At 35.7% G+C, this 22,295-nt stretch overlaps 1 protein-coding gene across 2 annotated transcripts in view; it reads left to right on the top strand.

Annotated features, from left to right (window-relative positions):
• Positions 1 to 22,295, top strand: part of SYN2 (synapsin II) — a 103,513-nt gene that overhangs the window by 14,100 nt on the left and 67,118 nt on the right. For both annotated transcript variants that reach the window (XM_085516962.1, XM_015874777.3), the window contains exon 2: positions 21,047 to 21,104. In XM_085516962.1, coding sequence (XP_085373088.1) covers positions 21,047 to 21,104 — 58 coding nt within the window. The remainder of the gene's footprint in view (positions 1 to 21,046; positions 21,105 to 22,295) is intronic.

Raw genomic sequence — 22,295 nt, 5'->3', positions numbered from 1 at the left:
AATGGAATTTAATAAATACTTTCCTTAAAATAGGTCTTGATACCCAGGAGCTTGCAGAAAGTCTTAACTGTCAAACAGTAATCGTGCTTTATGCACAAATGGATTTCCCAAGTGTGGGTATACAGATGACATTTAAATTGGTTCCACTCATACAAAATACTGTCTTCTGACTTGCAGATTTTGTCTGAGGTTGAGGAGATAATAGGCTGACTCCTGTCTTATTTATGTAATATTTCTTTTAGACAGAATTGCTAATACTGAGTTTGTTTAATGCAAAAAAAATATGTTCTCTTTTGGAAAGCAAATGGAAAGATAAGGGATGGAAAAGAACAGATATGTAAACTTGGCTCTATATTTTACCTAAAGGCTTTATATAAGCTATGTAAAGAGATTAAAATTGAAATCATACACTTCTATCTAATGTATGAAATAATTTGCAAAGAAATATTCTGTCTTTCCAGCTGGTGGAAAACTTCAGCTTCTTACAGAGTAAACACTACAGATATAGATGGCAGGGACACAGCACAACAGGTGGCTTTTAATAATTTAATGAACTTTCTTTTCCTAAAACCACATGATAGAATATGCAGGCTTATGCACGTACAGTTTTTCTTTTAAAAAGTGAAAGCTAAAATGTTTATGTGGAATCTGAGTATACAAACAGCCTCAAAATTCCAATCCATTTTGTGATTGCTTTTTGTTTCTTTATTAGAGAAATTTGTTGAATTTGTTGAATTTTGTTGATTTCAACGATATTATCTAGATGTGATGTAGGAATATAAATGTTTCATTTATATACTGCATGATTTCAAAATATCTTCTAGTAAATGCCTTTCCTTACTTAGCAAAATTTATTCCAGGGGCTGGGAATCTAATTTCAGCAATGAGCAGTTGAATGCAACAGGTATCTTCAGTTACAGGAAGAACAATGTGATATCTGATTTTCTATGACTTATGGTTTTCTTTGGAGCAGTATTTTGCTAATACTAGCTAACCCAATAATAATCTATTAATTTATTTCAAATGAGAATAAGTAATTAGGTCAGATGTAATTTCCATGCCTTGTTCTCAAGGGAACTCGTAACATGACTTTCCACCTCTGCTGCGTGGAAGCTCAGGTCCAACGTTTCCAAAGCATTCAAAACACAGGGCTTTTGCATCTGAAGGCTTTTGCATCTGGCCATTCTGCACCGCTACCAGTTAGTCAGAAGAAGGTATGAGATGTTCTAGTCTCCAGCATTTTCTGTCTTTGTTGTGTTCCTCAAGCATAGAAAAGCAGCTCAGAAACATAAATAAAAAGACCTACCAGTGTTAGCTGTAAGTCTGGTAATGCTGTGAATACTAACAACTGGCTTTGCTGATGTTTCTATGGAAAAAAAAGAAATCTCAGAATTTTATGTCAGCACATAATATATTTGCATATGTTTTCCACACACAGCATATGGCAATTACTCAGATTTCAGCAGCCAAGTGTTAGGCGCTTATGTTACTTATTTCTAAGTTTATCTGAAACATACATTCCTGTTCTGATGGGATTTATGAAGATTTTCATGTTGTCAGTCCTTAACATGGTGCTGAGTCCTTCAGTTACCTTTATTTGTTATGGTTCCCATTAGTACTCACATACTAAACAACAGAAATAAAATACAAGAAAATTGCCGCATTTCTTTCATAACTAAATAAAGCTGTATCATTGAGATGCCGTGGTAGGGTGCTCAATTTATACCAAAGTGTACCTTTGGGAGCTGCTTTGACAAATGAAAGTAATTACTAATTCTGGAGTAGTGTACAGAAATGAAAGTTTGCAATCATTTTAATAAAACTTTTTATTAATTTCTGTGGTAGTCAGCGGAATTGAAAAAGTCTCATTCAGTGTTCATCTACCAACTTCAAAGAAGGAATATTCAGTTTAGATTTAATTAGAGCATATGAGTCAGCTCACCAACAAGTAACCTGTTTCTAAGCCTTGTTGGACAGAAATTTTAGTATTTATTCAGAGCTGTTTTCACCAGAAGTCTTAATTCTTCTAAATGGGTTTCTGAGCCAAACATGTGCTTAAGAACCCTTGCCATGATGATTGAGTACAATAAGCTTTAATTAGACAGTTAAAATATTTTCTCAGATTTCTTCAGTTGGGTCAGTAGAAGCAATATTCTATTCTTCTTCATTCCATTCCACTTTGGAATTACTGCTCATCAAGCCTGTTGTATTTACAGGATCTGTTTCTATGTCTGATTTCTTCCTGGTGTCACATAAGGTGAAGCTGACTAAAGATTTGGTGCAGGGCAATTTTAACTTGTGATATGGTTTAATATAGCCCAGCAGACTGGCAGCTGTGTTAATTCATTTGGATGGGATAATGTCAGAGGTGCCTGTGAAAAGTTTGCCATCACTGTCATTTTGAATACAAACTTGCAAATGTTAAGACTGCAAAGACTGCTTACCCTTCAGCGGGGTACGCACATGTACCCTTCATAATTCTTCCAGCAGGATGTCATGCCAGATGATAAATTAACTTAATGAGTAGAACTAATCCCATCTGTCATGTCTCTGTGCTGAAAAGCTACCAATTTCTTAAATCTTAGCTTAATATCTGAAGAATTTGTGTTTTATGCTATGAAATCTTTGATGACTCTTACTGGTAGATATATGTTGCAGATACTTTCAGGTCCTAACAATTGTCAGCAATAAAAATAGTGAAGAGAGTTCTAAGATAGTGATGATATTTCATGTCAGTGTGGATCTGCTTTTAGGTAATCTCCAGAAAGTAACACATTCTGCTAAAGTGCAAAATCAAAAAAATTTTGTAGAAAATAATGTACGTTATCTTCTAACTTAAAAGAGAGCATTCATTACACTCTTTTAGTAATTTTATTACTGTTTGGGTTCCCTCTTCTCCAATAGTCTAAACAGTATATCCTGACAGTTTTACAGGGACCTTAATCAGTCTTACTGTAGGCAGAGTACTCAAAGTTTTGATTTGATAAATATAGCTGGCTTACCCAGTGAAAGTTAAGAATATTAAATATACAGATTCGCTTTTAAGTGGCAGACTGTGTTTTTATGTGGGCTATGGAGCAGAAATCAAATTCTCTGTGTTGGTTAAGTGAAAAAGGTACTGTTTTGACATGGAGTTTTGGAGCTGCAGATGATCTAATTATTTCAGTTAGTTGGGATTGTTAATGTTCTGTTCTCAATGCATAATCCGCAAAGCTCCATTTTCTTTTTTTTTCATGACAGTTAGTGATAGCCTAGTGCTCATTGTAAAGTAAAATACAGCTTATAGTTGACAAGTCTCTTCAATCGATCTGTTAAAGGCAAACTTGAGACTTTTGTTGGAAAGTACACTTTTTATTTCCTCTAAATAAATTTCTTATAGAATACTTGTTCAATTTTCTTCAAAAGAAAACAAAAACAACACACTTTTTTCCCCCAATTACACACTCAGTGGTAGAAAATGAATGCTTAATATTTTTGGGAGGAAGAAAAAAAACAACCAGCAGCAGATTTTTACAGGTCAGGCTAATAATTTCTTTTTGTTGGTGCTAAAATTGGAGTTGGAGCGTTAAAAACAAACTAGAAAGCACAGCCAGTTTTCAGATATATTCAGAATGTTCTGTTACAAATGATGTGGCTTGCTAATTGCTCTTAAATTAGGGTATTTGTGCCTGTGATGATCATTGCAAAGCGTCATTAGTGTCTAACAACTGGAGTAGTGTCCTAATTGGAGTCTGAATTTTTTCAAAAGTACTTGAGGATTTGGTTCTGTGGGCTTGCAGTCTTATTTTAAAGCATCCTTATCTACGTTTATTACCATGCCATCCTCCCAAGAGATGTAAAGTATTGGATGATGGCACTACATAAACTGGATATGTTTATGGGAGGGAGGGAGTTCAGTAAGCATACCGATATATGCACTAGGTACTGCTGCTTCATCATCTTTTCCTCTTGGGTTGTCATCAGCTTTTGGTGACCATGCAGCTCTCTGCCTCCAGTGGCAAGGTTGATGCCCAAATGAATGAGTGACTATAGCTGCTGAGATAGTAAGCAAGCGGAGAGAAAGTGAAAACAAACTCCTAAAAAGCATTTCTAATTCACAAGTGATTGAACAGTGGAAGGGGGGAGAAATTATTTTCTGACATATGTTTACCTGCATATAAAATTCAGGGTAGGAAGCTGTGAAATACTTCAATGGAAGGAGATCCATAGGAAAGTCTGCAGCTGGTAGATGAGGTGGTTTTTTGAGGTTCCAATGGGGTTTTCATTATCTGTTGATCACAAGAACAGTTTTTCCCTAGGGATGGAGCTGCCTCCTGTTTTGAATTTGAACAGAGTGGCTGTATGTAATTTTTACAAGCCATAATATGAATTAGTCAAATCAACACCATGTGTGCAATTGCTTGACATCTGTTTGTATTTCCATTTCAGCATTATTAGACCTATAGCTGCCACTAACACAGACAGCTTACCTTTTAACTTTCCATACTAGATAATAATGGTTGTTTATTTACTCCAGTAATTTCAATAAAGCAGCACTGTAGGAAAAAACGTATCAAACTCATTTGCAAACAATAGAAAAGGGGTAAAACTTCCTGCTTCTGTCCTGTCTAAACTGTAATACACTCTTCTTTAATACATACATTGCTACAACTACTGCAGATTTGTTTATTATTAATGCATTCTGTACAATATTATGCTGTTTTTTTGTCTGTGTTTGTTTTTTTCTCTGTTAAAATTCAAACATGCATCTTTTTAATCCATTCCCAGCAAGAGATTAGCAATAGCATTTCTTCCATCAGCTGAGGAATCTTCCTTGAAATACTTTGTTTTGTTTTGCCTTTTTTCTGATTCAAAATTGGAGAAAAAAGATTGCTTAGAATGCTTTAAAATGAAACTTCTCCTTAGATCTCTTAATATTACCTTTTTCACCTTGTTGACACATTTGTATTACTCATGCCTGTCAATACTGACTTGGGGTATTCAGTTTTGGAGAATTCTTTTACTGTTTGCACATGTAATCTATATTGACTTTCTTCTGTTAAAATATCTATCCAGTGCTTCTGCAGCTGTACTCCATTGGCTAAGTGTGTGTGTTCCAGCATCTATACATAACAGTCTAATACACACTTTGTGAAATGCACTGAGATTTCATTTTGTCAGCCTGAAGGTGACAGGAAGGTGATCATTGCTGCAGTGCTATCTGTCCTTTCTTTAGAAGCCAGTGAGTAAGCAGCTGGATATTTTTAAATTTTTTTTAAATTTTTCAGGCATTTTGCCACTACTGCAGACCCGAGGCAGAGACTCTGTGGGAAAAGGTGTTTGAGAAGTGGTGAATGTCACTAAAATTTCTTCAAGGCTTTTGACAGTTGGAATTTTATGTATAGATGAAGCAAGTGAGGGAGATCAAGTAGTCCTGTCTTTAATAGTCAGGTATCTGAGAAAGGAGTATTTTGGTGTCCTTGTTGACAGGAATGGAGTACATTTTAGCCAAGACCTATCAAGTAGATTATCTGTGTAACAAACTGAAATGTAACTTATGATACTGAAACAATCTAAATGTCAGAAAAAAGAGCAAAAGTTTTAAGGTTTGTAGCAGGGAAGCATGCTAAGTGTTGGTGTATCGTGCCTTCTTGTTTGATGGGTTAAAGGAGTCTGTAGCAGGTGGCCAAGGAAATTATACCTCTGACAAAAGCTGTGAGACTTCTAGATGGCCACAGAATTAATCTAAGGGTGTGGAGATCTGCCTTTCAGAGCAGTGCACCACACAGTTTTCCATCCTTTTAAGGCTATTGCTGTGCTGTAGCATTCTGCCTAAACCAGCTGGTAAACTGTTAAATGTTTCTCTTCCCCACTGAACAACATAGCATGTGATATAGTGGTATGTAACGCTGCCAGCAGCAACAGGACTGCAGGGCAGCAGGTGCACTCAGCTGAACACTTGGATGGAAAATAGGAACGGCTCAGCATGGAACTGGCAGCAGGGTTTTAGGGTGTACCATATGCATATGGAGATGCTTGCAAGGAAACAGCAAACTTAGATTTATACCACATTAGAGTGGTGTCCCTTTCAGATATTGTTAATCGTTGTTCAATAAGTAGTGAAGAGCCAACTGGGTCCTGTCCAAACACAAAATGCTTCTTCCTGAAAAGATCTCATAGTAGTTTCATAATAAATTGTTTTTTATAACAATAAAGGTGTTTTTGTTTCTGTTTTAAAGTTGTAAATGATTAGATGAAATAATCAGTGAGTATGTATTTCCCTTTGAAGTCAACTGTCTCTAAGCATTTTTCTATGGTTTTTTAATTTTCATGGGGCTAAATGGATTATAAGATTCCATTCCTCCTTCATTTGTGTTGTAAGTGCTCAGGGGGGATTGGGATGACAGATCAAGCCTTGCTTTTATCAGAAGTTGAACTAAGTTGTTTTTTGTTGTTGTTTGTTTGTTTGTTTTCAGTAAAATCAGTATGCATATGTATGAGATTCATCAGCTAAATAGATCTGCTGACTTTTCTAATCTTATCTGTTGTTTTTTTCCCCCCTGTATCCTTAAGAAATGCATACAAATAAGTTGGGTTTTTTTGCACGTGGTTTAGCAAGATATCAAGTATTGCGTAGGTGTTATCAGGTATTATTAGGTGCTAGGTGAAATTAATGAGACTGGGAAATGATCACATTATCAGCCAGAATTTGTAATGCTATGACAATCCAGTGTCAGAATGTGATATAGAATGTGTAATACCTTGTCTTAACTGTTTCATATTTTTCAATGCAACTACTTTGCTTCTATGAGGCAGATGAGCTATATGAATAAGATTGTAGCCTTTCTTTAATAAAGCAAGACCCTATTACTTCTACTTATCATGATCATGGCGATTATATGCATAAGATATTTTAGTTACGTTTGACAAATATTATTCTGTATTTCTTGCATGTGTGTTAATAGCTTTTCTTGTGTTTAATAGTGGTTGCTGCTAATAGTGTTTTGTGAACAGGTGCTGGCAATAGCTAGTAGCACAATTCCAAGTAGGTGTTCTCAACATAGCTCATCAGGTGGGAGCTGAATTTGATGTGGAAGTATGTTGTGCAAAGTACTAAGCAATGTTTCAAAAGCATTGAGATTAATTTTGGAAATTCTGTTCAATGTAGCAGCCACTAAGTTTCCAACAGAAATGTTGGAGCAAAATTCTACCAGTTACTATCTATAGGTTTATGTCACCTAAGCGGAAATTGTAATTAATTCCTGAATAAAGGCTACGTGGGTCTAGTTAGACTGGTATGCTATCTCATTTGTTGTGTTGCCTCTGCTTCAAATTTGAAGCACATGTGATGGCATTACGTATAATTTTGGATGGTGTTGCAATTTGTCTTGGGTCATAACAAAGTAATAAAGGAGAGCAAGTGGACAAGTGCTCTTTGCTTGCTGTGTTACTTTTCTATTTCCTGTGCCAGCAGTCAGCATGGGTCTTATGACTTCTTTAGCTCAGATGAGTAGGCATATGCCTAGGATCAGTATTTATGTGTAGTTAAATTGTGATGGTTATGAGAGGTATAGAAATGCTGCTTTGATCAGTTTCTGTAGCAGTCACGTATTTAAATTTAGATGATAGAGTTGTGATTTTAAGTTTCAGACAGACTGTTCACAAAATAATTATTACAACATCTTTGCTTTCTGTGTGGCATTTGAGCAAAATCAGTCTTAACAGGGTGCCAAACACTTGAGTCAGGTGAGCACCAGGGCAGTCCATTCTGTTGTGTACCACTTGATAGAGGGAGATCCCAGGGTTGGAGCTGGTCACATTACCATCTGTTAGAGAATAAATTTGAGTCAGCAAAGTAATGAAGTTGATGTACTTTTTATACTGAATTCAGCCCGAAGTGTCTTATGATGACAATTACAGGGGAATATTTTGATACAAATATAAAATTGTATTTGTGTCTGAAGGCAATAATATGTACATTACTTATGAGTCTTATTTTTCATATGAAAATAGACACTTGTGACTGTTCCTCAAGGGACTTTCCTAGTTACAAGTAGGCTTGATTACAGATAACTGATGATAGATCTCTATTGGTGTGATGTAGCAACTTTTGGGCAACACTGAGTAGAATGAAATGCTTTGCACATTTATAAACATCCCCATACTAAGTGTGTGCATGCGTAGGCTTTCCTTTTAGATGTGTGTATAAAGCCATTCCACCATTCCAATTTTGTCAACTTGTGTAGCTGCTATCGATCCTGCTTGGAATGAGGGAAAACTGTTATTTAGCAAACTTTTTCTGTGTACTCGTCTAACAAACATTTAAAAGACGTTATGAGATATTTTACATAATTCATCAGGTTAGAAAATATATGCTTCTGTAAAGGACTGTTTAAGATGCTTTTAAAAATGACTTCATGTAAGTAACATTTTCTAGAGGATGGATTTCTTTCTTGTAATTTCGTATTGAGCTGTCACCTTTATTAAGGCTGTAAAAGAAAGTGGGATAATGTGTAACTGGATCCTTTTATGTTCACAGAGGAAAGAAAAACAGCTGTTCTTTCTTAAAATTGAATACATATACTGATTACGAACACATGCCACTATGAAACTGTCCTCTTAGATTTTAATGCTGGTGCAGATTGGTTATTGAGGTATCTGGTGTGTTTCATTGCAGTGAACCTTTTGGTATGTTCTTGCTTTTATCTGTTCTATTAATCAACTTGCACTATAGTCGTCATGAAAGTAACAGAGATGTAACAATGTAGATGCAATAATAAAAATGAAGAAGAGTTGAGAAATATCATAGTAGACAGAACAGAAAGAGAAGGTATGAATCATCCCCTTTTATACAATTCCTGGCAATCTTTTATGTTTATATTCAAAATGAATTGGCACTGTATTGGGCTCCTTTCATTAGTCCCCCTTTTAACTCCCCTTTCAGTACAAACAGACTTTGTCATTCAACTCACTCTCTTCTTTTTGGTTTGTTGAACCTTTGAGGTTTTCCTTCTCTGCAGGCTTTTTTATACTGCTACCTGTTCTGACTTGTTTCTAATTAAAACTGTGAAATTTAGGTGTGACATGAGCATTCAATCACATGCAAATGCTTATATAAAAGCAAGGAGACTCTTGTAATTGAGTTGATTTCACAAGCTTTGAAATTCTTATGTGTGCCGTGCTATGAAGTTGTGTAGACCAAATGAGATTTTACTTCTGATAATTTTCATTTCGGACATCCTCTAGGGACTGTTTTGTATTTTTAAGCATGCTAAAGACACTCGTGTATTTGTGAAAGGCGATGAAATAATAATTTCATATTTAAAATTAAGCAAAAGGCTGAAGGAATTTAGAAGACCTCACTGTGGCATTAGAAAAGAACGAAAAGCGACAGCTAATTGCTCACTTAAAACTCTAGTTTTAAAGACAGTTGTTATGTGAATTATACTCATGGCTTGCTAGAAGTATATTAAGGCTATGTTCTGGTTTGTAGGGAGCAAGTTGTTAAGAAGAAAGGAACTGGTTGAAATGGGAAATATTTCAGAGTATGGTCTCTGAAATATTTGGAGGGGAATTTGTCTGTCTTATTCAGATTAATACATAACTGTCTTTTATTCAAATTAATGTAGCATGAACATTTGTTAAAAATGACATTCATAAGCTGCCATAAATTATTCTGTATGTATATACTTAAATCCTTCTTGGAACTGGGTAGTAGTGATCTACTATTGCTATGTAATGTTAAATTCTGAGTCATTTGTGTTTGATAAATGTATCCTTCCCCAAGGCACGAGTAGTATGCAAGTGACTTGAGCATGTGGTATTAACTTCTGCCCATGAGTCATGGAGTGAAACGAGAGCAAGAATAATTTTGGTTTAGGATAATTTTACATAATCAAAACCTTGGTTTTTTTTGTTTTTTTTTTTAATCCTTTCTGAAATAATATCATAATATCTTTTCTGGCTTTGTTGTCCTCTTCCATGTGGAGGCATATGGAAAAAAACTCAAGTTGCACTGGTTGAGGTTTAGGTGAGATATCAGAAATCATTCATTGTGGAAGAGGTAGTTCGGCACTGGAGTGGGCTGCACAGGGAGGTGGTAGGATTCCCACACCTGGAAGTCTGGAATTAATTTGATTGTATGTGGAATGGCAGAAATGTGAAGGCTGGGAAAAACATAATTAAGCTTTGTGCAGAAAACCATAAATCATTGACACTGTTTAAAAAAGAAGAGGAGAGAAAAAAAAAAAAAAAAAAAACTAGTTATATTTAGCATATTTTTGCTGTGCTTTCACTAGGAGGTTAGGCAACAGATGACAGATTAGTTGTTGATATGTGTTTCACTGTGTTAATTTACCTTCTGTCATCCTGGTGATGGTTTGCAAAATACTGTGAAGTTAGTAATTCTTGAGTCTGATACAATACTTGCATGTTTTGAAAGAAAGACCGTATTTTATAGAGTTGAAGGAAATATAACAAGCTGATATCAGCAGACATCTATCTACACACATGTATGCGTGTAAATATAGGCATATACAGATATAACTTCAGTTTCAATTTCAGGTAAGGTTTCTGTTGTCAAAATAGCCAATTAAACCTGAAATGGAAATACTGCAAGTAAAGGTAAAACTGTACAGAATGATCAACAAAATTGTTGACAAATTTTTTTAAAATTTAAAGTGTAGTACTGCATATACAAGGATGAAACCCAAACCATCTCAAAGCAGATTGAAAAAATAAAGGAAGAAGAACCTGATAAAGGAAACTTCTTTAAAATCTTGATGTGGAAAAGGAAGGGTTGGAACAATGTTTTGTGTGACCAGCAGGAAAGCAGAAAGCATGAAGGAAACCTTGGCTGAAACCAGTTCAGAGAAGAAAGATAGTTGTTTTGTTTTTTTTAATCTTTATAGTTTGTGAATTTAATGACTTTCCTGTTTTTTTCAATCTGTGACTATTAATTTCAGTTTCATCAGGTAAGTCTGTGTCAGTCAAAACAGTTTGCCTCAGAAAGCTTGAAAATGGAAGCCAACATTCCCATGTTATGGAGAAGGCTTTAACAGTTAATGAATGTAACAGTATGTTCTTTGGGTCTGAATTGCATCCTTAGTGTTTTTAAATGAGTTAGCACTGATATTTAATTAGAACTGAACAGTAGTCATGGCACAGCAGCTGCTCAAGTCACAGCGAAGTTCGTCTGACAGTTGCTTTTCCATGTCTTCAAAGAAACCAACACAGTTTAATAACTGTCCTACTGTTGTAAGCACTCAGTTTTCTTGTGAGCATCCTTCTTTCCCATTCTTTTTTCCTTCCCCTTTTTTTATTATTACAGCTTTTGGAACTGAGTAAGAATCTCAGGTATATTTTCAAATAAATAAAAGGTTGATACTTCACTTGAAGAGAATTGAGAATTTACAAAATCATGCATCCTGTTTTTCTTAAAGTTAAATGTATATCTTAAGTTTAGGAATCTCTTACTCTAAGCTTGTGATTTTTGTCAGGCCCGTGACTCAGAAATTTATTTATTTTTTCATGTTCTATGTTCTTGCTCTGACAGATTTTGCCTTCCCACAGACTACTCCCATCTGTTCAGGGTGATGGGTTTTCTGTCTGTACTCAGGAGGAAACATATTGTGGAGTTTGAGTGAGAATTTTACCTAAAGAAACCACTAGTTCTTGAAGTCTGGTTCAACTTGGTTGCCAGGACTACTGCATCGTAGGCAAATAGAATAAAAATGTTGCAGTCCTCTTGCATAAAATTGAGAATTATAGCCTTCTGAGTGAAAGGGAGGAGAAAAGTGTGTGATAATGAAATACAGATTCTGTATAAACATTGTGATTGTGGCATATTCCATCTCTCTAGTCTTAAACATATGTAGGTGGATGGGTGGGGAAGAAGGGAACAGGAACAAGAGTGTGAATCTAGGAATGGAACGAAGAGTTATAACAAATGTTGTTGTGGTACTACAAAAAAAAAGTAAAATCTAAATAAGAGATCTCATTAGAATTGATGACTTTTCAAAATGCTACAAATGCCTGTCATTTTGGAGTATTTTCTAGCTGACAAGTCTGATAAAAATTCTCAGAATACAGTTTTTGTGTGTATAAAATGATTGTTTTAAAGGCTGCTGTTGTTGTTTTGTGTGAGAACGCTTTTGGGTTTTTTGTTTGATCTGCTTTATTTCTTTTTAAATCAACAATTTAGGAGCTTTCATACTTGTTTCTGCTGCAAAGCCTGTACTGGAACATCATCAGTTTAATGTCTTCCCAGCAGATGGCGATGTTCAACCGAATTTAGATGGAAGCCTGCTCTGTTTCGTTTCTTTTAGATGGCAATTCCTGCAGAAAGTCTGGTTCAGTTACATAAACGTAGGCATTGTAGAAATTCACCTTGTTTTGCTTTGCTTTCCTTTCACAGCCGAGTGGTGAAATTGGGCATCTTGTTAAGTTTAATTAAAATGTAAGAGATACGAAATAAGATAAGGGGATGTCAAATGTTTTGTCTTAAATAATTGTTATTGAGTGGACAACTTGAAAGGTAACTCGAAGGAATATCTGTAATCACTGCTTTATTAAAAATCTCAGAGTGCTTTTGGTCGCTGTTAAATCTTAATGGATGAATCTGATCTTACTGGCTCTGCATCACTGCTGCATATTACGGCAGTATATTTTTTTTAAAAGGGATCTACTAAGAGTTTTGGTGAGAATTCCTTACCAAAAACAGAACATAAGATTCAGTTTTCAGCTCAACTGTGTGAATTTATTTGGATTTAACTTATGGGTTAGAAAAATAATAATAAACTGAAAAAAGCTGCATTTACAGAAAACAAAGTTATAAAATTGCATTTCTCAAGTGGCACACACAGGACCAAAGACAGAAATTGCTGTTCTTATTTGTAGTCAGAAATTTTATTTGCTGGTTACATTTTAAAAAACTAATGTCTTCAAATCCTTGTGGCATTTTGTGTATATCGGGCCATTATGAATTCAGTGATTATTTTCTCGTGTTGCATTTTTTTTTAAGTTGTTTTTGTCTTACTTTCCTATTTCACAACTGGAATAAAGAAAATGGCAGGCAGGCAGTTATTATATGAATTCAATATGAGAGCTGTCTAAAAGCAATCACTGACGTAACTGAAGACTAGTTTGTCTTGATGCAATAGTAAGCTAGAATGAGCATAGCAGCATTTCTTCCTTTAGCAAACTATACTTGCAGTGTGAATACCATGATTCTCTCATTCTGAAAGGTTTTCAACACATCCTGAGCTTTTGTCCCAACAGGCCTTATTGTAGAATAACCAAGAAAACATTCTTCTTCTGAATGCTGTTATTTGTTCATGTTTTGTTTACTCACTGGAGTGATCATCCTTGCCCAGAGTCATAAATTCACTAGCAAAAATATTTACCAGTAACTAGCTGCAGATTTGGGATGTTACGTAACAAGGACTTGCACACGCCTGCTGTTTCCATCTTTGCCAAGTGGCAATATCTTCATGGGAAAAGTACTCCTGTCTTTTTCTGTAACAGCTCCTCATCCAAATGAAACAGTGCCATAATCTGCAGACTTCTGGTTGCCCAAGGATCCATTAGTGGAGAGGTGACTAGTAGCATAAGTGAGCCACTTCTCATTAGGGACTGAAGTGGGTAGGCATGGCCCATAAAATGATGTGGAACTGGATTCAGTTCATCTCTTGGACATCCCTCACTAACATGATACACGTTGCCAACTAAATTTAAAGTGAACTTTCCACAGAATGCTACTAGAGGGAAGATCTGCTCAAATCTCCTAGAACTTGGAACCACCTTTGTTATTGTATGCAAAAGAGAACAGGTCCTGTTCTCACCCCTGTAGGCCCTGAGGAATTAATCACGTAGATGTGAATTGTTCAATTATGAAACTGTTATAGATATTGCTATGTGTTCTCTTATATGTTAAAAGAGAATATTTATGTCTTAGTTGTTTTGTGTTTGTTATACTGCCATTTTTGGCAGTGATTCTCTTAACCATATGATAATTAACAGCTTTTAGTTGTGCAAAAAGTAGAAGTAAAGCTCAGCTGGGAGGGTGAAGAGATGTTGGAATACAATTCTGTGTTCAGCAGATGCTTCTGCTCATCACAGCTGTAATGTACTGCCAGTCAGCTCGGCTCTGGGCTCCTGGGGGACTTGCAACACAGGCCTGTTGGGGGACTTCTGCTGAAAAGGTTGGCATGCTGCTGAATTTCAAAATCTGGGATTTGTGGAACAGTTTACATTAGATTTTGCCCCACTTTCAGGGCTGAATGTGACCTTGGTGTAATACAGACAGACCTTGGATAGAGTGGCTGGTACAGTTGCATAGCAGGCACTTGGGACAGTGTGGGACTTGCTTGATTCCAGCACTAAAAACTCAGATCAAATTTGTTTAACAAATAAATGAGGTGTGGGCAATTGTGGGATTTTATATTAATGAAATATATAGTTTGACTAAAGTGAATGTATTGTTCATGAAGATTTTTTTTTAGTTTATTATTAATTTTGGCTTCCAATGTGGTGAACAGTAAATAAATAAAGTGGTCACACATCTGCTTACAAAATTCCAAATACAAGACAGTACTTTCATGAAACTTGATGTCATATCTTCATTTGAAAACTCATATTTTATAACTTCCCATTTGTCTCTATATCCTTGAGGCTTATGATATGTTTTCTGTTAGATTCTGCTGGGCTTCACCTCACTTCTAGTTTTATGGACAATAATTCATTTAGTGTATTAACTGCAGTGCCAGATTATCCTAGAGAAAAAAATTATTTGCTAACTTCAGCAGTACCAGAAAATTCTGTTATTCTCCAGTTCACAATGGGAAGCTGGAAGTCTTTAAGAACACAGGCTCTTTTTTGACTTTTTAGAGAATGTTAAAAATCAAGAAAACAAACTGTATTTTAAGTACAGACAAAATTATGTCTGATTATACTTTTAAATGTAGTATTAAAATTAGCTTAGTTTTATAATGTACTTGGAAAGTTTAGCTCTGAAGAGAAGAGACTATTCCATTCGGTGAGCGGGGGTGGAAATTTCCAGTGATAAAAGTTCTTGTATGTCTGAACATATAGACAGAAAGAGATACCCTGGAAGTGTCAATTAAAGAAGTATCAGCTAAATACTCACTGGAATAGAAGGTCAAGATAAGCCAATATTCTGTATTATAGAGCTCTGTATTATCATCTTATCACATTATCATCATTTTTAAATCCTGGATGTTTCACATACACAGCTCAGCAGCTACAAGAAGATGGAGCAGTTCTTGGAATCTGCCACATCATTCTGTGCACTTCCCTGCAGAACATGGCATAAGATTTGATTTAAAAACAAAAATAAGAAAGAAAAAAAGAAAAAAAAAAGTTAAAATAAAGCACTAATATGGAAAGAATGAGCATCTGATGCCAAAAATGCATTTTGGGTCTTATAGCATTAGGAGCCATTGAAACATTCAGCAGCATTTAGAACAGTAATGTTTCATAATTGGGTTAGTGATGTTTTTCTATATAAAAGCTTGGAGTTTTTATTCAGAATACAAATTTAACCATGGAAAAGCATAGTGGTAGTTTGTTCTAATGAGTCTAACAGATTTGGAAAAGGTTATATAACACATTGCATTAAGTAAGAGGTCTTCTAGTGATGAGGGAATGAACATTTAAAAACTCCTTAATTTGTCATCTTACTTGCAGAAATAACCAACAACACAGAAATTACACTGTGACCATAAATCTAGCAATGTACTAGTGGTAAATATTACATAATTGTAGATGTGGGATTTAGAGACATAAACAGAAAGGCAGTCTAGCATCTGGTCATGAAGTTCATTTTTGGTAAAGCATGCTGTTCAAAAAATCCAGCAAGTTTAAGTCCAAATTAGATATTCAAGAGTAGGAGGCATATTCCTCCTGTTCAAAGCTCTATTGGAAGTACTGCTTTCAGGCACAAAATAGTGTGGCAAATAGAAGGGATCCTGACTAAAACAACAGAGGTGGTTCTTGGGCTGAAATACCTGTACTGTGTAAGAACAAATAGCCCTGTTTTGTTTAAACAAGCAAGGATGATAACTTTATATATCAAGGAGATATCTTTTTTGTTTTTAAAAGTGCTATTAATAAATCCTGTGATAAAAACTGGGATTGAGTCAGACTGTGAAAACCTACAAAGGTGCCACATACATACAAAGCTGTTCTGGAGAAAACAAACAAACAAAAGAAAAAACACTTTAGCAAGAGGGATATGTAGCATAGGAAGGGAAGTGGAATGATTGCCACTTAATCAGCTTGCATTCTTTATTTCTCAATAGTTCATTATTTATCAAAAACATTTTTGGAGTTTTAAATTCTTTGGGCAATTTCTGAATTGACTGGACAGGAAAATCCTTTACTGAAAAATACCTTTTCATGAGCCATCGCCTGTAAAGGGAATGGTAAAACAGTTCTTAGACACAGTTTATTGGTCGGTGTTGGTGGCAGGTGGATGGTTGGATGATCTTAGAGGTCTTTTCCAACATCAGTGATTCTATGATTCATGCCTCTGTGGAGGAAGGACTGCATGAAGGAGTGAAGTCTGTTTTTTATCATACATTTAAGAGAAAGTTCTTTACTTCAGTCAGGGAAGAAAAGCTCTACAACAGAGGATCATTGTTTCCTACAGATGTCTTGTTCTTCCCTGTTTGATCTATTCAGGTAAATGTACTTCAATAAAACTGGATAGATCAGCAATGAATAATCAAATTAGCTTGATAGAATAATCTGTGTGATAGATTCTAATATCATTAGGCTATCTGGGGTGACTCCATCATGTCATTATATACATTAGGATGCAAGTGCTTGGTTTTGTTCCCAGTAATTCTCTTCCCATATGATGTGATGGGCAAGTTTGGCACTGGAGTATCAGAGACAGTGATTTCAGGTTAAGATGTACAGTGGAGACTGAGACCAGTGGAAACACTGCAGTATCAAAAAAATATGGCAGTGTTGTATTACTGGGCACAGTGTGTGTTCAGAAAACATTTCTACTGTGACCTTGATAGATTAAAGAGAGGCCAACCTGCAGTTGTGAATGTTGCATTACTGGCAGGAGCTAGTGCTTGAACAGTGTTTTTCTCCCTTGAGAAGGCAAGGCCATGACTTAATCTGAAGCAATGCAGTAATTGTAAGGCAATAATCATGCATGTCATGCTGTTTTTATGAAATTAATCAAGTTTCTGTGACTTCTCAGATCACACTGTGAATAACTGGAAAGAACAACACTTGTATCCTTTCCATTTCAATGTCTGTATTGAATATAACACTATCAAACTCAGTGATTAATGACAGGACTTAACTAACTTGGTGCAAGGTTGAACTATGGAATCTGATAACATGAGCTGTGCTTTTTACTTCAGAGCTGATAGAACATGCTGCTCTTCAAATTCACAGGCTCCTGGTAATGGAGATTAATGGTAATCTAATTAACCCCACCTTAACGGGGAGCACTACCAATGATAGGAGTCATGCATAAGTTAGTACGTTCTGTGCTGATTTTGTGGTGGTGGTCTGCTTCTTTTAAGACAATTTATGAGGTAATGGCTTAAGAAAACATGTTTTGCATTAGTAAAATACTGATTAGGTCATGTGCAGAAGTGTAACTTCACTATGAATCTTCTTTAAAGAAATGAATTCAGTAGTCATTTCTAACTAGGTTTGAACTTGAAGACTGGATTTATGATTTTTTTATTTTTTTTGTTGAACATTTTATGTTCTCTCACTGAAGCTTGTGATCCACACGTGTCAGAGTTTGCCAAAATGTTTATATGCATGTGGAGATTCCTGTGAACCATTTATGTGAGACCGTATGTGTATGTATAAGTAACCTGGCTTGAAGTGAATTATGCTGTTTAGATGCATCGATGGGCTGCAATTTGTGTACTCTAGGGGGTGCTACTGTTCTAATTGGTGAACAAACTTTTACCCTGGTTGTAAACTGGCGCTACAATTATTTTTGAGCATACAAAGCTCTTATTGAAGTGAACAGAAATTGGATCCCACTGTTCTGGCATGACTAGAAACCTACTGCTTAAGCTGATCTAAATCTTGTGCACATTGTACAGAAATCATACTACCAGTGCTTCTCTAAATTGACAAGAAGGGTAAATTGTAGTATTTAGGTATGTGAGGTGCTGTGCAAATAGGAGACTTACATGAGCAGGAGCTTTCAGGGCTGGAACCCATGTTTTTAGAGGATGTGTGCTGTTTAATAAAGGCTCTTGCTGGTAAACTCTGCACTGCTGTTTAAAAATGCAAACCGAGTAAGCATAAGTCTGTTATATAGTGGGAAATGATTTTCCTGTTTTTGTTGCCAGCTGATTATAGCATAGTGTTAATGCTTTGTTTACTTATTATTGATTTCATGGCATAGTAAGGTAACGTGGAAATGTATAAAGCTGCTCAGTGATTTGAGGGAAATGTTTCAGTTTTTCTTTAAAATATGTTTTAAACATTTTTACTACTCGCTGCTTCATTGTCTTTGCCAAAACTGAATAGCATGAGATCGTATTTAGCTGTATCTGTAGCAATTCTATATTTCAGAGTAATTTAAGTGTGAAAGATTTTTGTCCAGGAAATTAATTGTGAAGCAAGAAATTCAAAATATGTGAAATATTTATGCATAGATTCTGACTACAAGAACTTCATGCTAATAATTGTAATAAGGAGCAGTAAGTGCCAATAAAGCATTCAGGTGCCTTGACTAGAAGTCCCAGTGTTGAAAGCATTACACCCTTTCTGCTGAGGTGCGGAAGGAGAATTGATGTACAAATGTTCCATGCTTGGGGTGGAGAAGAATAAGGTGTAACTGGAATTTCAAATTACATTTCAATGAAATTCTGTAAATCAATAACACCGTATTTTATTCCCCATTTTCCCTTAGGAAAAATAAGGTAATTATTTAAGTAATGTCTTTATTAGAGGATTGCAAATAGAATAATCAAATAAGGCATGACAGTATTTCCTGAGCATGGTAAACAAGACACAAACTAAGTACTAGTTCACAGCATACTAGTATGAGTACCTCAGAGTTTATTCTGGAATGAGAATCTTAGAATGATTAAAACTGGAGAAGACCTCTAAGATCATGAAGTCCAGCCATCAAGCTCTCATCACCATGCCCACTAAACCCTGTCGCTCAGTGCTACATCTCAATATTTCTTGAACTCCGGGGATGGTGACTCCACCACTTCCCTTGGCAGCTCATTCCAGTACTTCACGACCCTCTGTGAAGAAATTTTCCCCAGTATTCAACCTGAACCTCCACTGGTGTGACTTACAGCCAATATCTCTCTTCCTACCACTGTTACCTGGGAAAAGAGACAGACTTGCACCTCACCAACACCTCCTTTCAGGTGACTGTAGAGCACCATATTGTCTCTCCTGAGCCTCCTCTTTTTCAGACTGAACAATCCCAGTTCCCTCAGACACTTCCCACAATGCTTGTGCTCCAGACCATTCACCTGCTTTGTTTCTTTGCGTATGCTCCAGCGTGTGTCTTACTCTTTGCATTGTAAGCTCTTTATAAAAAAAGAGATACAGATAAAGTCCAGCTGTTTGTGGATCAACATTTGGAGGATATTGAATATTACACATTTTTATCTAGCTAATGTTGGTTGATGCTAATTCGAAATTAAAGTTCTTTTAATGTTAGTCATGCTTGTTTTCAAGCCCTAGATGACATAATTTCAGTACTTACTATGCTGTTTATTTTCAAAGCTGAAGTCATTTGTTGAAACATGAATCGTGCCAAAGCATAGTTGTTTAAAGGTTGCATCATCTCTAAATGATGCTGAAATAGAAAAAGTAAATTTAAAGGGGTAGCATTTACCTTAACTAATGTGTGGAGAACATTCTAATAAATGCAATGAATTTAATGCTAAGGAACAGTGGAGCCTCTCATTGGCTCTTTGTGGTTTCTTAGTTCTATTTCCTGTCATGAAGAAGTAATCAGCTGCTGACATTTGTTAAGGTACATGCTCCAATTGGCTTATTGTGTCTATGATCAAGTTACCATTCATCTCTGAAGAAACGGTGGTACTTTAAGATTGTTTTACAGTGCTAAAAGGGCAGCTACACTATAAATTCACTGAGATATGTAGCCAACATAATTCCACTTTAATTCGTTTTATATGATGTCCAATAATCTATTTATTGTATGCATTGTAAATAAAAGCATACTTCCATTATTATCTTCTTACTAATAGCATATTCATACAGAACTCATTACTGAACAGTATTTTAGTATCACATTACTGCACAAGCAATTTCTTTGCTTATTATCATCAGTTATCCAAAAAAACTGGAGATGTTTAAGAAATATGTTGCCAAGGGCAGCATTTGCCATTGACCATTAAGATATTTGATTCTTCCAATGTTGGGTCTCCTTGGGAAAAGGATTTTCCAAAAGCAATAGTGAGTTGTTTTATTACATTGTTTACATTACTTCCACTTGATGAGATAATTTTAGTTTAACATAACAAATAGCATTTTCTCCAAATGAATAAAGTAACGTTTTGTTGAAACTCTGTGTTCTGTTTTATTTTTATTTTGTGTGGCAGATTTTTTCTTTTTCTTGTAAAAGTACCTTAAGCATTGGCATGAATGAGGAAGAGAAAGGGATACAGTACCCTTTTTCTTAACTACAGAGTACTTTTTCAGCAAGTTGTTTTGTTTGTTTGCTTATTTTCATTGTTATATATTACAAAGCATGTAATTGCTAGATTAGAGATGAAACTTGCAAAAGGCTAGAAAGCTGTCTGCTTCTTAGGCATGAGAGATTGGACCATTGTGTTTTATAACAACTGCAGTTCATACCAGCTCATAATCTCTCTTTCAGATTGATTACAATGACACTTCAATGTTGAAAATCACACTGGGTGATCTTAAGGAGAATCACAAAACAATATGATGGGATTTTAGATAATATGTAAAATAATTTTTGCATAAAGTAAATAAATGAATCTTTATGTATTACTCATTGCAGATATATATCCTTGATTTTTATCTCCCTTTTTTCCTGCAGGGCCAAGGCTTTTCGTGGAAAAAAGGTCCATGGAGAATATGACATCAAGGTTGAACAGGTAATTAAATGACTCAACCATTCAGATTGGGTTTTTTGATTGCATAGATATACAAATGTATGTAGTGTATATATAGCATGCACGCTATATATATACGTATAAAGGCTGCTCCAAAAGTAATGCTTCCTATTTTATTATGTTGGCCCACAACATCAGAGGTGAATGTTGGTGATGTGGTAGTAGAGGCTGAACCTTTCCATCAGTATTCCATTACATTTTGTTGCTATGTGGCAGATGACAGAAGAGAGGAAGTCTAACAAAATGATGTATAACATGGATGCGCATATGAAGAAAAAGGATGTAATAGCATTTCTCTGTGTGGGGAAAAAATAGCACCCACTGACATTCATCAATGCTTGCTGAAAGTTTATGGAGACCAAACAGCAGATGTGAGCAGAGTGAGGCTGTGGGTGTTGTGCTTTGGCAGTGGCAATTGCAACAGTGAGCCACCTCCGCTGGTGCAGTTATGAGTGTGGCATGCAGACTTTTGCTCATCACTGTCAAAAATAATGTAGAGCTAATGGTGGTGACTATTTTGGAAAATATTATTTTATACCCGAGAATTGTCTCTATTAAACGGTGTTATCGTGTTCTTCGTATTCATTGTGGTTTCCATGGAAATTACTAGGAGGCATTACGTTTGGAGCAACCTGCAGACATATATATGTGTACCTGTAGTCCTCTGTACTTTAGCCAAAACTCTCAAGTCAAAATGTGGACCCAGCTCACCTAAATTCACTTTAATAGTATCACATCTAGCTTGGCTCTTCTTTATAACGCTAATTATCTGCCTCGTGTTCTTGGCTTGAACAGCTTTGCAAGGATATTCAACAGTATTGGTGGACAGAGGGGAAAAAATAAATGCTATTTTGTCTTCAGATACTATTCACAAATATCAGACTGCAGGTGATATCATGCACATTCTTTACTGTTAACAAAAGCTCTGTGTGACTGGGATTTCCCTCATGTGACCTCTCTTAGTTCCAGGTCTACCTTAAATCAGTGTGAATGTGAAGGTTTCTGAACCCTCTTAATCGCTTTGTAATACATCAACACCTTAAACTGTGTACAAATATTACTAACTTTAGTGTTCTTTTCTTGTTACCAAATAGTGTTGCCTTATTTTTGTGCTGCTTACAGCATCCAACATATTATCTACAGTACTTTCTGTCAAGTGCTTTTGGAGTACAA

The sequence above is a fragment of the Coturnix japonica genome, chromosome 15 (genome assembly GCF_054131305.1).
Source record: "Coturnix japonica strain WE chromosome 15, WE-NBRP24, whole genome shotgun sequence".
NCBI lineage: Eukaryota > Metazoa > Chordata > Aves > Galliformes > Phasianidae > Coturnix > Coturnix japonica.
This window is presented reverse-complemented; position numbering and strand designations above follow the sequence as displayed.